The sequence below is a fragment of the Erithacus rubecula genome, assembly GCF_903797595.1.
Source record: "Erithacus rubecula genome assembly, chromosome: 15".
NCBI lineage: Eukaryota > Metazoa > Chordata > Aves > Passeriformes > Muscicapidae > Erithacus > Erithacus rubecula.
The window spans coordinates 7120508-7136792 of NC_136667.1; the positions used below are offsets into that span (position 1 = coordinate 7120508).

At 46.2% G+C, this 16285-nt stretch overlaps 1 protein-coding gene across 17 annotated transcripts in view; it reads left to right on the plus strand.

The window, feature by feature from the left end:
- The window catches only part of MBNL3 (muscleblind like splicing regulator 3), an 89612-nt gene that overhangs the window by 20822 nt on the left and 52505 nt on the right, over positions 1-16285 (plus strand). For 8 of the 17 annotated variants that reach the window (XR_013776002.1, XR_013776003.1, XM_079318918.1 and 5 more), the window contains exon 2: positions 12539-13551. The exons of the other annotated variants lie outside the window; for them this stretch is intronic. Coding sequence is in view for 6 of the 8 variants with exons in the window: in XM_079318918.1 (XP_079175044.1) it covers positions 13378-13551 (174 nt within the window). In the remaining 2 variants the exon portion in view is untranslated. The remainder of the gene's footprint in view (positions 1-12538; positions 13552-16285) is intronic. 17 annotated transcript variants of the gene reach the window in all.

Genomic DNA, 16285 nt, shown 5'->3' on the forward strand with positions numbered 1-16285 from the left:
TTGGAAATGAGACTTGTTGTGTCAAGCTCCCAGAAAGGGCTGGAAATTGTGGCATTTTATCCTGCAATTACTCTGTTTCACTCTGCTACTTCCTTTTATCTAACAGGAAAATAAGCTTTGTAAACTATTGTACATAGATTTTAAATTCATTGCTGGTCCTAGAAGCCCCAAAAAACATGTGTCTCTGGGAAGAGACTGATGCTCAGTCTGCAGGGTACATAAAACCATCTGGGGGAAGGCAGAGATATAAGGGATGACTGTGGCCAGGGACTTATGGAGGTCTTTGCATTCACAGGAGTCATAGTGGAGCTCTGGAGGTCCTTGCCAAAAGGTGCTGTGGGCACGTGAAGCTTTCAGAAGTGCTGTGGACTCTGGGCAAGCACTAAGCAAGGAGTTGGGTGGGGAATAGTGAGCAGGCAAACAGTGGCATGCTTAGGGAGTCCTCAGGAGGGGGGAGCTGGAGCACCAGGGTGGGAGATTGTGCATGCCTGCTGTGCTGTTACTCCTGGGCATCTCTGGGGCTGCTGGATCTTTTTCACAGCTGTAGTCCAGCTGGAAGGAGGGTCATTCCTCCACACTCCTGCTGCTCCTGCCTTCTTTGCCCACACCTGCCTCTGGACAGGAGCAGAGGAAGGATCCACAGCACAGCACACCACTCTGAAACATGATGTTTGAGGGCTTGCATGCTGGAAGGCAAGTCCAGCCTGTCATGACTCCCTGTCAAGAAGCATTTTCTTGCTCTCCCTGAACCATACCTGGGGTTCTGGTTCCAGTCTTCTGGGTTGTTTCCATCTATATATTTGGCACAAGTAGTAAACCTGCAGCACTTGACAGCACAGGAAAGGGTGAAAGAGTGTTTTATGCCTGGTCCTGCACACTTTCCCCCTAAAGAGTTTTCCCTTACTCCTTTCCTAGACAGAATATTTCGGGAGGCAGAACAGAGATTCTAGTCTCTGGTCTTCTCAGATGCCTCAGTGTTCCCTAACTAGTACTCCCCTGGGTTAATGCTGTCCTTGCATGTTTTTAAGGTGAAACTCCTTGCAGTCCCATTCCTAGCAGGCAGAGTTGGCTGCTCCTGCTCTTAACACTGGTGATCCTGGCAGAGCAGTGTCTGCATGGTGCATGTGGCGAGTCCCAGTTCTGTTTTTTGTGACCTGAATGCATGGAACAGCTTGTTCTCTGCTGTCTGTTAACCCTTGGAAAGACACTTCCTCTTCTGCTCCTTCGTTCTGCATTGGCAGTGCTCAGCAGGGTCAGCTCTGCACTTCGGCTTTGGGGGCAGAGCCTGCGAGGGAGTTAATTGCTGAGTGATGATGGCTCTCTCCAGCTGAAGGTCTGCTCCCATGAGCTATTTAAGCCTCTGTTTCTTGTATCTCTGTGCCAATCAGATTAGCTGATGCCAGGAAACAGACCACAGCCTGCTTGCTCTTGAATGCACCCTTTTTCCTCCTTACCTGTTTATCCTAGTCAAGCCCCTTTCCGCTCTGCCTCGGTTCTTTAATTTAGCTTTGTTCCTTCCTTTTCATTTTCACAGCCTTACTCTGGCCCATCTCCCCTCCCTGAGGCTGCCTCTCTGGGTTTTGACATCCAGCCTTAACAGCAGTCAATCCTGTTTCCTGTCCTAGTCATGACTGCTCCCTTTGCAGAGCAATGTGCCCCTCTGTGCTTCTGCATGGAGCTTTTCTTGCTGGATTCCCTCCATGTTTACCCTTGTTACTTGTAACTTGGATTTCCTTTAAATTGCAGTAGAGAGATCTGCAGATCAGTGGAGCAGCTGAAGGGGCTCATCTTCCCAGGAAAGAAAGGGGAACAGGTTGGGGAGGGGAGTGTGGCTGAGAACTGCCCCTCAGTCGTTCTCCAGGGCTGCTGCCACCCTGCTCTCTGTGCACCCCCAGGCACCACTCTGCTCTTCTCCCAGCTGGACCCCTCCACTCATCACTAATTTTGGCAAAGAATTAGTTGTTGCAATAAAAAATAAAAAAAAAAAATCTCTAAACCCCCTCAGGCTCACAGGACCAAGCGTTCTAGCCTGTCCCTCTGTGCCAAAACAGGCCCATCCCCTGCTCTTGTGAGGCCCCACCTTTATCCTTCTTCTAAAAATAAAACGCAATGACATTCCTTCCTAGTTACTCTGTTCTCTTATTCTGACCTCATTAGACTTTCCCAATAGAAAATTTCATTGAACTCCTCTATTAGTGGTGAAAACAAACAAGACCATTGGACTTCCTCTGGAAAAAATGCATCTATATAACAGGGAATTGCAGGGAGCCAAATTTCCACTGCTGAGTTTGTGCTGTACACATATGTTCCCTCATATGCGTTTAGTAAACAAAGTTGTCTTCACACTAAGAAGAATTTAAAACAATTTATCCTTTATATCTGATTTCCCTCCCTTGTTGGAAAAAGATTGCTTTTGTAATATTATAAGGAGCAAAGTACTGTTAGCTGGGGTTGCAAGAAAAGCCTCTTTTTTCCAGATCCCCTGAGCTAAATATATTTGGAGGCTTACGTATGTGCATGTACATAGGAATGATAGCCAGGTGATGGATTGCTAAGCCACATCATAAATTCAGTTTGTTGGACACCTCTGATTACCTCCTCTGCACTCTGCCCGTAATCATTCTCCTTCAAACATCCTTCTAATGTTCTTAACTGCAGCCAATTAAAACAAAGACTTCATTGCCATCTATCCCCTCTTCACTCTGCCATCACCCAAGCTCCTTTTCTTGGGTGGGGGGATAGAAATGCATTAATGGACAGTGGTTCAGTGTGTGTGCTGAAGGTTTAACAGAATATATCCTTACTTGTTTTTGGTTTTTTTTGCCAGTTCTTTAAAATTCAGCTTGGACAGACACCCAGCCATGCAGGGCTGGGTGCTTGTGTGTTTTCATGTGGCTGGAGCTGCAGACTGGTGGCAGGAAGGGTGGGGCACATGGAAGACACTGCTCATCTGTACATCTGCCCACCTTCTTGGGCTCCTGGTTTTGATTCAGGGGTTTCATGCTGATTCAGATGCTTTCTGAAGAAAAGCATTCCCATGGGCATTGAGAGGGAAATTGAAAATAATTCAGATCACTAAGACTTCCATGGGGGAGAGGAGTAACAGGTTGTGGTGTTACAGATGCAGGAGGGTAATGAGATAATTGAGGATCTGAGGATTTCAGTTGGTGTCAGTGACTCAGGCATGTCAGGGAAAACAGAATATTCAGTCCCTGTAAAGTTGATTCATCCACCTGGCAGTGAGATAAAGAGTAATGAATAACAGATTTCGGGGTGCATGGAAGGCAGGAAAGGCCAACACACTAACTCTGAATGGTTTGGGAAGTGCCTTAAGTGTGATTTTTACTTCCTCTTGCCTTTTTTAGGGTTTAGCTGTGCTGGCTTCTCTCTGCATGCACCCCTAAACCCTGTTTCCCACAGGGGCACTGGACAGAGAGTAGAGTGGGTGGTGCTTGGTGCCAAACCTCACCCTTACAGCTTTAGGTGCCTTTTGGTTTGGCTGCTCCCCTGTAAGTATGACAGCAGTGCCTCCCTTGCATGCAGGGAGGGTGTTTGCTGCTGTGCAAGCAGGATTGGAATTGTTGGATGTGCCTTTCATCCTGCTGGATTAATGGGGCAGATCTCTATGCGTGTGCATGCTTTCTGCTCTCTCCTCTGTCCTGCTTCATACTGTAATGGCAGATCTGCTCATCTGGTGCCTGTGCAGCCTTTACCACAGCAGTTTCTTAATGCCTGATTGCAGTTCCTGTGTTCTATCTGCCAGACATCACTGAGAGATGGGAAAGTAACAACCCCCATTTGCAGAGGGATTAAGTGACTTGTCACTTGTGGCACCTGTGGTTGAAGCAGTGTTTGAGCCCCTGTTTCCAGGGTCCCATTCTGACAGGACAAGAGCATCTTTCCTGTCAAAATGATGACTACCTGTGCAATGATAATGCCTTTGGGGTTTGGGACTAGGCTGCTCTGGGTTTTCACTGGCATATGGAAGTGATAAATATGCTCTCAGTTACCACTGTGCTTGGTTTTCCTGCTTTCCTACATGTTCTAACTTCTTTATTTTAATTCTGAAAGAAAATATTGTAAATACATTGGATGGTTTTGTTACCAGCCTTTCAGTCTCCTTCTGCCATTGCACATTTGATTTGCAACCTGAGGATGCTGTTAGAAGTCTGAGTTGGGAAATTAGTCAAGGCTTTAGTTTTCTCAAGTGCTGAATTGTTTGACCAATGCATTTTGGGCACCTTTGTGCACTGTATTCCCTTCCATGTAGCCCATAAATGATAGGTGTTTTCCCTATTGTGCATGACTCCTCATTTTTAACACATCATGTAACTCAGATGGACTTGAATGTAGGAGCACAAAGATTTTGGAGGCCTGCCCTGTGTGAAGGGGAAAATTACTGTCTGGCCCAGAGCAGTGGCTTTGTGATGCCTGCATTGTGTTCTGGTGTGCTGTGTTTGAACCAAACTGGTTTGCTGCCAAGTTACTTATGGCTTATCCAAGCGCTCAGTACAAAGAATGTTCAAAGAAAAACTTTTTTTGTTTTCTCTGAATTCTTCCAGCTGAGAAAGAATTCAAACCACGTCCAAATGCTGTCTCCTCTTTCTGCAGGCCTGTGGTGACCAGGTAGGGCAGTTAACACTGGAGTGTCTTTAGCTGTAGTGTGTGTGTGTGTAGGAGCATGTATGTGCTTATGGAAGATACAACATGGGACCTGCAGGGAAAGTGCCTTTTTCTTGGAGAAAAGCCTGTCTTTTTGAGAAGTCTGAAGTGGGAATTTTCCAGGCACAAGTATGTCTGCCTGGGCAGGGGTGCCTATGAAGCACCACACCTGGGTTGGTCTTGTCTGTGTATAGAACACACCTGATATCTTCTCAAAGTCCCAGGCTGCCTTTGCAGCACAGTTAATGACTGAGCTGGGCTCTTGTTCCTGTTTTTCTCCTGACTGACAGAGTATATTGCCTGTCTTGAGGGCTAGGATCATGCCTGGAGCTTAGGAGATACCTGTGGGTTGTTCCTGTCAGCAGAATCCCAGGAAGGGCAGTGGGGTAAAAGCATTCCCTCCTCTCAGAGCTGTCCCAAACACATGCAGACACTTACCTGATTGGCAAGGACCTTGGGGGTTTCTTGAACACTGAGTAGGATAATCAGGTAGATTGTGGGATACATCTGCTTGATCCTATTTCTTACGATTACATGGTGGGGAACAAGCCTTAATGAGCCTTGGCCTTTCCTGTCTCCTCTGTAAATTTGTTTGACTCAATTGAGCTCTCTTTGTGTGAGACAGCTCTCTTTATGCTTGGATATGGAAGCATCCACCTCTGAAGCTGGCTGTGCTTTGAGACAGGGTTTGGATTAGCTGACCTCCAGAGATCCCTGCCAACATTTTTTTTTCCCTTTTCTTTTGTGTTTGCAGCTGGTGTAATTGTGGTCCTAACCCCTCCCAAGTGGTGCTGGCACTGGAGAGGATTTTAGCACTGTTTCACAGCAAGTGCAGTAGCTGCTTCTGCACTGCAGAGGAAATGCTCCTTTCGGGTCAGCCACCCCGCTGTAAGGGAGCTCCTGGCCCTGAGCACTGGGAAGTTGCCTCATGTAGGAGGACAGAAGGGATTTGTCAGGCAGGTCCTAGTAGAAGGGAACATTTTTCTCCATGTGTCTCTTATTGATGCTGTCCTTAGTCAAACAAAACTCTCACTTGGCTGCCTGCTCAGTAGAGCATCCCCCAGATCCCACAGGGCTGGGATGGCAGTGGGTCACTATCAGTCCTGGTAGAGAGCTGCAGTAGGAAAGGGGTCTTGACCTCTAGCTGGTTCCAAATAAGCTGATGGCAGAAAATCAAAAGCCAAAAAGAACAGAAATGTGCATGTGTGGTTATTCTAACAACAAATCCATTTAGTGAAAGAGGGGGAAGTTCCCTTTGAAGCACCGCAGTGCATGCTGCCCTGGAACACCCTATGGAAAGGTGTTTGTTCTGCCAAGGCACGTGTGTGGGTCCAGCACAGCAGCTTCTGTGACTTTGTTCAAAGACCAACAAATAAACAAAAAAGCTCCTTAAACTGCAATGTTTTTGTAGTGCATTTTTGGCTTAGAAATCCCCAGCAGATAGTGAGAAATAACTCCCAGCCGTTTGCCTGTGGAAGCATTTTGAAGAACTAATCTTGTCGGAGTGAAGGGGAGAGGAGTTCCCTGAATTTTGGTGGACAAGAAGTGCAAAAACAAAGGGATTTTTTCATTATTTCCTTAAACTCAGCACTAATTTTTCCTGTGATTGTTTGCTTCAGGGTGTAAGTGTGGAGAATTGCATGTACACAAGCGATGATAAATTTTCCCTGTATTTTTACATTCTTTTTCTCTGCAGTGAAGGGCTTCCTTCCATCATGCTATGTATTTTGCATCTTTCCTTCCCCCCCCACCTTTGTTTTTTTTCAGTTCCCCACCTCTGTGTGTAAGAGAGGTGCTGAGGCTGTGCTAGAGCATTTAAGAGCAGTGGGAAGCACCCAGAGGCCAGTGATGCATGATCCATTTCCCAAGGACAGTGGCACTGCTGGCCCTGCAGAGCCCCACAGCCATCTTCCAGAGTGCCATAAATCCAGGAATTTAGCAAGGCTGGAGAGCCTCTGAAGAGATGGGATGCAGTATGTACAGCCTTCCCCACTGAGGGGCAGGAGGATGTTCCTTGTGCTGCTCTGTCCAGAGAGGTCACAACCAGTATCAGCCACTCTGCAAAGCTGCCCTAAGCCAGCAGAATGAGAGACTGTGGAAGGAAGGACAAGGGTTAGTGATTCCTTCAGCACAGATTTGTGTGGTACCTGCATGCCCAAACATCCACCCTGTCACTTCTCTACTGTAGTGGGTTTATGTCCTGAAAATGAGGCTTTTCCATTGCAGCAGCACTGGGAGGTTGTTTTACTTGCATGGCTTTATTATTTATTTCTGGGTTCTGCCATCCTGCTCTGAACAGACGGCACTTGGAGCTGAGTTGACTTTTTGGCACACGGTGTGACCCCTGGTGATTCACGGCCCCCAACATCTGTGATTAGACCTTGAACAGAAACTTTTCATGCATGCCCATGGTAGAGGAAACTTGCTCTTTTTCTGAGTAACTGGTAGAAGAACAAAAGGTTTATTTTCTTTTAGCTGTAAAGATCTACCTTAAATTAAGTAAACTGTTCCCTGAGGGAGAAAGTGTCCAGGTACAGAATGTTCAAAAAGGAAATATTCAAAGTGTCTACTGTGTCCCTGAAGTGTTTGTTTTAAAGTATGAGAGCCTGAGCAAAAAATAGATTATTTTCTAATTTGAAAGCAAAAATACCTCTTGCAGGTGACAGAAACTGAATTGACCTTCTTTGGTCTTGACAGTGCAGCCCATCAAGTGCAGGAGTGCTGAGCAGCCCTGCAGCAGCTGCCATTGCTGAGATGGCTCCAGTGCCAGCACTCAGCCCTGGGTGGCCCAGGCAGCCCTGCTGTGGGCAAACTGTCACTGTTCCACCACTGGAACACGGGCAGCAGTCGTGTCTGTGGCAGTCTGAACACTGCTGTGTTTTGTGAGGGAGGGCAGGAGCACTGTCACTGGTGCTTCAGCAATGGAGGGTCCACGCCTGGACTTTATGGGGGTTAATTTTGTGGTTTCTTTTGCTGTCGTGAAGCAGCACTTTTGAATCAGTCCCAGGTAAAGCCTTGTGATCCAATGGTGACAGCACCTAATTTGCTTTTCTGAGGCCCAAAATGAACTTCTTTACTGTCAGCCAACTCAACTAAAGTCACCATGTTCCTGGCTTGGTAGATCCTAGATGAAGATTTTTTTAAACTTTTTTGTTTCCCCTCTTCACTGACTTGGAAAGCTGCCTACAAATGTGCATTATCTTAACTCATGCATCACTGCCAATAAATGTAACAGTAGAACACTTTTCAGTAAAACCTTGCCTTTGACTATAACTTTTTGGTTCCTTTGATAAGCAAGGATATAGTTTCATGTATTCTTTGCTACTTGCTGTGAAAGTGGAAGAGAAAGAAAGGCTGTTGGATGGGTGGTGGTATTCTCCACAGAGTTTTCTTTCTCTTTCAGAACAAAACAGTTCAATGTGCTAATTTCATTGCTCCCGTTTCTCTTTGCCTTTCAGTGTTTCCAGGAACACTGTTTATTTGGGGGATTGTTTGATACTGGAAACATCTCACTGCTGTTTGGGTGAGGAGTTCCCTATTCTGGCTTATCAAGGATGTGGTGGTGGGCCCACCAAGCTCTTCCATACTCATTAAGGTGCAATAAAAATCCCAGGTGACAGAATCATCTCAAAGGTGCAAGGACTGATGAGTGAGTGTGGCATTTGCACTGCCAGCTGAATTTAGTGCTTTAAGGAAAGCCCATAGACAAAAGTTTTTTTTTGGGCTGTGACAGTATCTAGATACTCAGTAAACATTAATAGTAATACTTAGTTTTTGTGGAATTGGTATAAAATTTGAGGTCTTGATTTTGCAAACACAATTTCTCTATTGTTGTGTACCCAGGATATCCATCCATCCATCCATCCATCCATCCATCCATCCATCCATCCATCCATCCATCCATCCATCCATCCATCCATCCATCCATCCATCCATCCATCCATCCATCCATCCACTCACCCATCACTTGCAAAGCTAGGTAAAGCACAAAGCACACTGCACCCTTGCAGGGCCAAGCTTGGACTCAGCAGAGCTGGTCCTCAGTTCCAGGGTCACAGGCTCGTGGTTTGGGTGGAAGAGGAGCAGGGACAGAATAACATAAGATAAAGAACAGGCACGGCTGAAACTTTACCTTGGGAAAACTCCAGTGTGTCTGCAGTATCCCTGTTCCTCTTTAGGTGAAGGGAATAGCTGTATTCTTACTCACTGGACTGTGAGTTAGGTCAACAGCACTTCTGTTTCTCAACTGAGCAGTTGTGACCTAGAAATCCTTGAGAAACAGTAAATAAGGAACCCACCTTGGCACTTCTACTGAGTCATTTTTTTTTCTTAAAAAAAAAAAAAAAGAAAAGAAAAGAAAAAAATCTCTTTTAAATAGCATCATTTACACTTGGGAGCTGCTCGAATCCATCCTGTCACATAAATTACCATTTCTGAACTCGGCTGTCAGGAAGTGTCCTCACAAGTTGACATCCATGGGGGCTGTCAGTGGAAGGGGATCAGTTTCGTGGCAAGCAGGAGGAATTCAAGCGTCAAGTGCAGACGCTCGTCCTCATGTTACCTCCAGCAGTCAGGGCATCCCAGTCCCGCCAGGGGCCAGCCCTGGTGTGACCTTTGCTCTCAGACTGCCCTTGTTCCCTGCACTGTGCTAGCTGGGTCTGACATCTGCAGCAAGCCCCATCCTCCTGCAGCTCAGGCAATTAGAGCCAAGCCCAGCAAGTGGCCCTGGAGGGATATTGTAGTTTCAGGGATATTGTAGTTTCCTTACAGGGATAAAGGCCACGGGCTTTTCTCTCTGCTCTGCTGCTTTCTCCAGCTTTGATGCCGATGCTGTTGAAATGAGATTGGCTCATCTGGTAGTGGAGAAGCTGAGCCCTGCCAGACAGATCTGGCTTGCTGGGAAGGGTTCAAAAGGCAGCACCTAGCCTTTGTTGTATTTCCTGCATGCTAACAAAGCCCCTGATTTCTGGAGCTACTTCTTAATCCTTGTTGGTTGTATGTTGGTTTTGGCATGGATTTTTTTTTTTTTAAATTCCTCCCATTTGAAACATACAGGAGAACAAAGGGAATAAAATGCCAGCCACCCCACACCCTCCCCAAAAAAAGGTAATACAAGGGAATTGTAAGGGTGCACTCTGGTGAGAGCAGTTGTTTGCTGCCAGGAGCTGGAGCTCGGTATTGTGGGTGGCTCCTGTCTGAGTGCTGTCCCTGGGCTGTGCGTGGCAGCCTCACTGCAGCAGTGTGCAGCCCTTGCTGTGATGTCAGCCCTGCATGCACGCCCTTCCAGCCTTCCCCGTGACCACATGGAGAGGGATTTGCAGCAATCCAAACACTGACAGAACTGTATTTGTTGACTTGCAGAAAAGCCTAACTCGTGCTGCTCTGGGCTGTGATCATGTAAGCCAAAACACGATGACTGCTGCCTGTGCTTGCTGGCCTCCCAGTCCTGATAAACCTGTGAAGCAGATTCATTTATTTAGGCCCTGATTCAGCAAAGCACTTAAGTACATGCTTCAGATTTTCTTTCCAGAAAGACTGTTGGCATGCTTAGAGTTAAGCATGTGCTTTACTGCTCTCCTGAGTGCCCAGCAAACAAGTGATGGGGCAGTGTGTGCTGCTCTGTGCTCTGCAGGTGCCTCACAGGCTGCAGAATTGCAGTATGAAGAATATATTCATTAATTTGGCTCCCTCCAGTACAGGAGCTCTAGTGCCAGGGTCTGAGATGAGTCAATCCTTCTGCAGGGAGGTGGGTTGTTTCCATAGCACAGAAAATTTCTTGTCTCTTGAATGTTGCACAGATGAGTGTGCCCTTCTGTGGGGTGTGGGGCAGGAGAAGTTTCCATCAGTGGATTTCTTTTCTCTCCCACGAATTGTAAAGAGAAATATCCACCGTGTCTGAACGTTTTGATATTTGTAATTTAATGTTTTGTAAAATTAATTTGATTTAGCTTTCATTAACATGACGCCCTTCATTTTGAGGACTGAGCAGTTTAGTGCAGCCATGTACCTGTGGACAGTGTGTGCTCCTGAGCTGCATGGCTTGAGAGCAAGATCAACATCTGGTTTGTTATACTGGGATTTCTTGAGCTTGAAGGGCTGGGAAGGGCAGATATTACTACACTGTTTGGATATCTTGGTGTTTAGTGTAACTGTATGTTAAGTCAGACCATTATATTCTATCCCCAGCATTAACAGACCCTCACTTCCCTGTGGAACAGGCACTTAATCCACAAGATGGTTGTATTTCAGTCTGCTTGAAAGAACTTCTGAGAGTGCATTCTTTCTAATCCCCACCCATATCTGACCTGTTCTAGCTCGTTTATAAGAGCTGCACCCAGCTAGTCCTTAGCTCCCTGCAGAAGATTTTTGCCCATCTTTTATTTTCTTTTACCTTCTGAGCTCATTTGAAGAGGGAGCCCACATATCAGTGAATGGAACTCTTGTATAAATTTGCCCTGTTTGCAAAATTGGAATTGATTTAGAGCATCTCTTTACAAAACCCAAAAGACACGAGCATGGTTAGATGTGCCTTTTTTCCTTCTCTTTGAAGTTTAAAACACGCTAAGCAAATATGACATTTGCAGTCTCTGTTCCCCACCTGATGTGCAAAAATGCAAAGGTCCTTCCAGAAGCATGGGTCAGACCAAGCTTTGTGCTGATGCCTCAAGCTGGATTGCAGCGATCTGGGCAGGTTTTGTTATCAACTTGAGTCTAATTAAGCCTAGAAAGTACTTGCCGTGTAGGTTTAACGAGCGTTGTTTTTTTCTAAATTGAAATAATTCGATCTGTGAATCAAACAGCCTCTGTGCCCCACCCCCTGCTGCTGCTGACAGCCTCTTCCCACACTTCCTCCTTGGTAGCATTGTTTCCATTGTTTCCAGCTCCAGTAGGTTTCAGTTACTGATCAGTGTAATTGCAATAACACACCAATAATAAAAGAGGAATTTAAGCTTCCTTCTTTTGTAGTTGAAGGCTCTTCTCCTACGAAAGCTTGAAATCTGAATAGCAGTCACACAGGCAGCATCCCGCGCCTGTCAAATGTTTGCAAAAGTGGACGGTCGTACTTTATAGGAAGATAAAGGGCTGGATTTTGGCAACTTGGAAACGGCCCAATCCTATCAGGCGGCAATGGTGCAGCTAATATTAGAATGGGAGACTCTAGGGACAGCTTAACATTTTAGTGGATGCCAAGGAAGCCTTCAACTGGAATGCATTGGAAGTTGTTTGTTGTATAACACGAGTTGCTGGAGTCAGAGTAATTCGAGTTGCCTTTGGTCTGGTGGAAAACTACAGCTGTGAGCAATGAGTTAATTTTTTCCGCGTGTGTGTGTGTGTGGCTTAGGTTTCCCTGTCGGGTTTGCTCTCGGTTTTGTAGGCTCTGAGTGCAGAGCGGAGTCTCCATGCGGCACGGCAGGAGCAGCCCCGCGCTGGGCTGGGTTTGATGAACACCTTGAGAGTGCGGAGCAGGGCTGAGCCGGAGCCGTGCGTGTAAGAAAGCTTCCTACAGAAGAGGGGGTGGGTTAGTTAATGTTAATTTAAAATATATAAATAAAGATGCTGAAGAGCGGACCGTTCCCCGTAGTCCGGGGGGGTTTATGGGGAGCAGCCCCGCAGTTTGGGCTGTCCCGGCCGGGCCCGGCGCGTCCCGGGGCTGCGGCGGGCACCAGCGCGGCGCTATGAGACGGGCTCTCCTATTGGTCTGCTGCCCGCGGGTGCTGCTGTAACGGCGAGCGCCATTGGCCGGCGCCGCCTCCCGTGCGCAGCGCGGCGCGGGCAGTGCCCCCGTGCCCGCAATGGCCGCCGGCGCCGCCCCGCGCCCGCCCGCCCGAGCGGGGCCGCAGGCTCCTGGCTGATTCTATTTCTCTTTTTCCTGCAGGTTGCTGAAAAGTGCCTTTCCTGAAGCCACCGCTGCTTGGATTTCTGTCTAGGGCTGCCTCTCTCTGCCCCTCGCCCCCCTCTCTGTTTAATTCGGCGTTGCTTGCGGTCCGTGCCCTGACGGCGGCTCCTCCAGCCTTGCCCTTTTTTTTTTTTTTTTTTTTTTTTTCTCCCCATTTACACGCAGTTTGCTCAGCCATTTTATTTTTTTTCCTTCCCCCGACTATGTAGCAAATATTTAAAAGAAAAGAAAGAGGAAAAAAAAAAGCAGACATCCATTTGCCTGTTTTGATGCTCGTGAACCATAATTTTTAGAAGCAAGAAATAGAAGGAAAAAAAAAACAAAACCCGAAGTTTTCTCCCCAAGGACCGAGACCATTCCACAAACTGAAGTGCTGCCAGCAGCATATGCTTTTTGCAAGAATAATTGAAACCATTAACTGGAGAGCACAGAATTCTTTTGAAAGTCTGCCAGTTATTTGCAAGTAACTTTGGCAGTGGCACAAAATATAACACTTGTATTTTAACTTCTACAATTGCACTTTTAGGAGCTGGCCTCTAATTTGATTTTCAGTTGTTCTGATAAGATTTCTATTTTATGATTGGCTTTATGTTTAATTCTTGTTTAAAGAAACACGATTTGACTTAAATGAAAACCTAAGTGCTGATGAATAGGAGTTCTACCAAAGCAACAAGTTAGTTATTTCTTCACGTTTAACTTGAATTCACTTTTTTACCCTTTTTTTAAAAAAAAAGAAGAAAAAAAAAAAAGAAGATCAGCAGTAAATATTACCCTGAGGAAGGGTGCGATTGCTTGCATTTTAATTTTTGTTTTTTAATATGGCTGTAAACGTTTCCCTGGTTCGTGATACAAAATGGCTGACGTTAGAAGTGTGTCGAGAGTTTCAGAGAGGGACTTGCTCTCGGTCTGATGCAGAGTGCAAGTTCGCCCATCCGTCACGGAGTTGCCATGTGGAAAATGGTCGAGTTATTGCCTGCTTTGACTCCCTAAAGGTGAGGACTGGAACGCGTGCTTTACCTCGGCTTCCTTGCTTTCCTTTCCCTCTGAGTGGCTGGGCTGCAGGGTGTGGGATGTGCAGAACAGCTGTTTATTGCTCTGTCTGCAGGGAGGATGCAGCTCCTGCAATCCGGGCTGAGTCTGACTCGGCTGCACTGCCTGGAGTGCCGGGCATTGCAGGGACACAGGATTTTACCCAGGACATTTTTCAGTGCTAGCTCAGGTCTGATACAGCTGTCCCTGAAACAGGGAACACAGGTTGTGGGCAGCAAATTGAAATAAAAAGAGTAGAGAGAACTAAAACCCAGTTTTGAGTGTCCAGATCGTATCAGCTGTGCATTTGGTGCAGGGACCAGAAATGTGCTTTTAATGAGCAGGAATGAAAGCAGCATTTTAAGATAATGAATCAATTTTACACATATTTCCTGGAGACAGAGTTGCAAATGCACTTTAACGTTGTCCTGTAGATGAGGACCAGCCAAAATATTTGGAGAACAACATTTCCAGAAATAGCCATTGGGAAAATGCATTCTGCTAGGGACACATAAACTCGATGGCACTGCCAGGCCTTTGGAGCTATGGCTGAGCCTTGAGGTTGGTGCTAATCCTTGCAGAGTCGATTTTGGAGGCAGTAAATGGCTCTTGGTTGCTTGTCCCTGCTGGAGTTCCAGGGGTGACTTTCAAAAATACCAATGACCTGGACTGTGAGTCAGGGTGAGGAGTGGGGGTGCTCACAGGAGGGGGATGTGGCATCTCTTTCTGGCCTCATTTCACCATAGTTCTTGGGAAAGGAAGATCCACTTTTTTTTTCTTTTTCCCAAATGTACGAGTTCTCTAAAGTATTTTTACTCTGAGGCCATATGGGTAACTGATAGCAAATGAGAATTCTTGACATTGTATTTAATGTTTTGACCAAGATAATCAACCTGGTAAAATTTCTAGAAGGGTTCTGGAAAATTTTATAATCTTAAAAGTTTTCTCTTGAACTTCAACTGTTGCTTGAAAAGATTTGTTTTTATTTTTATGAGCATAATGAGTAACAGAACGAGTAGAATTATATATGCAGAGGTTCAGACCAGGGTTGGATCTGAACTAACACTAGTTTATCCATTTGCTCCTGTTAGTGGCTTCTTCCTATTTTCATTTCTTTTCTCTTTTTTCAAGAAACTCAAGTTTTCTGTTTGCGTTCGGTTTTCTCTATTTCATCTGATTATATAAAATGACTCTTAGTTGTACAGTGACTTTCAAATGTTCATTTACATTGCTGGTTTGCCGACAGTGAGAGACAAACATTTTTTTTTTTAATCGAAGGTGAAAAAAAAAATCTTGTTCTTTATGCCCTTGAAACTTTTGAATTGTAGCCAGTGGCAGTGGAGATACTTTTAATGAAGAGATGAATATGTTGGTATTTTCTAGTGTTTATTGGTGAATGGAAAGGAGGGCTGTCATGCTGTGGAGGGTAGTTTTGTGCCCCTTGCTGGTGTTTGCAGCATCCTGGGGAGGTGTCCCTGTGCAGCCACCCAGCTTGGCTGGCTCTGAGCTGTGCTGTCACCCGGTGTGTGACGCTTCCCCACGTGTGCTGTTGGCAGTGCAGTTCCTGCAGCACACCCAGGCTCTCTGTGCCAGCCCCTCTCTGCACAGCTGGGCTGGGACAACCTGCAGGACCATGCACAGCTGGAGTTCAAATCCCACCCACTGGTATGAGCAAACACTTTTTCCACTTAAGCAGTGGGAATGGGATGGGGAACACCATGTTAAGAAAACAAAAAAAAATAAAGAAAAAAAAAAAAAAAAGAAAACCCGGGGGAAGGAGTAGGGTGTCATCTTCTACAGCTCAGAGTGTTTCCTGTGTAACTGGCTGTTAAATAATGTTCTGGTTGCAGTTTCCTCTTGACTCATTAGCAGATGCCCAGTATGTGCTGGTTGAGTGGTCTGAATTTTCCAGAGAACAGATTTTTTGGACTTAGGAAGGCCTCATGGAGGGCTGACAACGCTGTCTTTAGGAAGCACTGGAGGAGAGGTCTGACTGTGCAGAGCACTTGGCCACAGGTGATGAGGCTGTTTCTCCACCCCTCTTTGCAGAGAAGAAAGTGGATCTTGGAGCACTTTCTTCAGCCCCATGGATCCAGCAGCTCTCAGTGGGCACAGCCCTGTATCCCTGTGCCATGGAGGGCTGCTCCAGTCCAGTGTGTGTGTGTTGATAACTCTCCTGGGGACTAAACCCTCAAACAATGATCATTCTGTTCCTGGGCTAGAGCTGGGCTTGCAGAGCCGTGTTTGCAGTGGTCTTGAGGGGCTCATGGCTGTAAGGATCACCAGAGAGATGTTACATTCTCAGACCCTTTAAGAGGCTTTTCTGCCCATCCTGTGGATGTCTTTGTGCCCAACAGCTGTGGAACACTGACCCTCTCTCCTGTGGAAGGCTCAATAGCTGCTTAGTGCTCTCTTGTCTTTTCATGCCCTGCATTAGCAGAACATCTGTGTTGCTTTATTGGAGGCAGGATATAGGATGCTTGTGGCTAATAAGTTTTCCCGTTGTCTTGCAGCCGCCCAGGGCTTTGTTCAGACCTTGCTTATCTGCATCCATTGTGTGCTGCTGTTGCTTGTTTTTCTTTTCTCACAGACCTCTTAAGCTTGAACAATGCCTTCATACAGGAACTTCTGATAACCCAGCAAACAATGGTTTCACCTCGCTGGTCAGGTCATGCACAGCATCCATATGCTTACTGA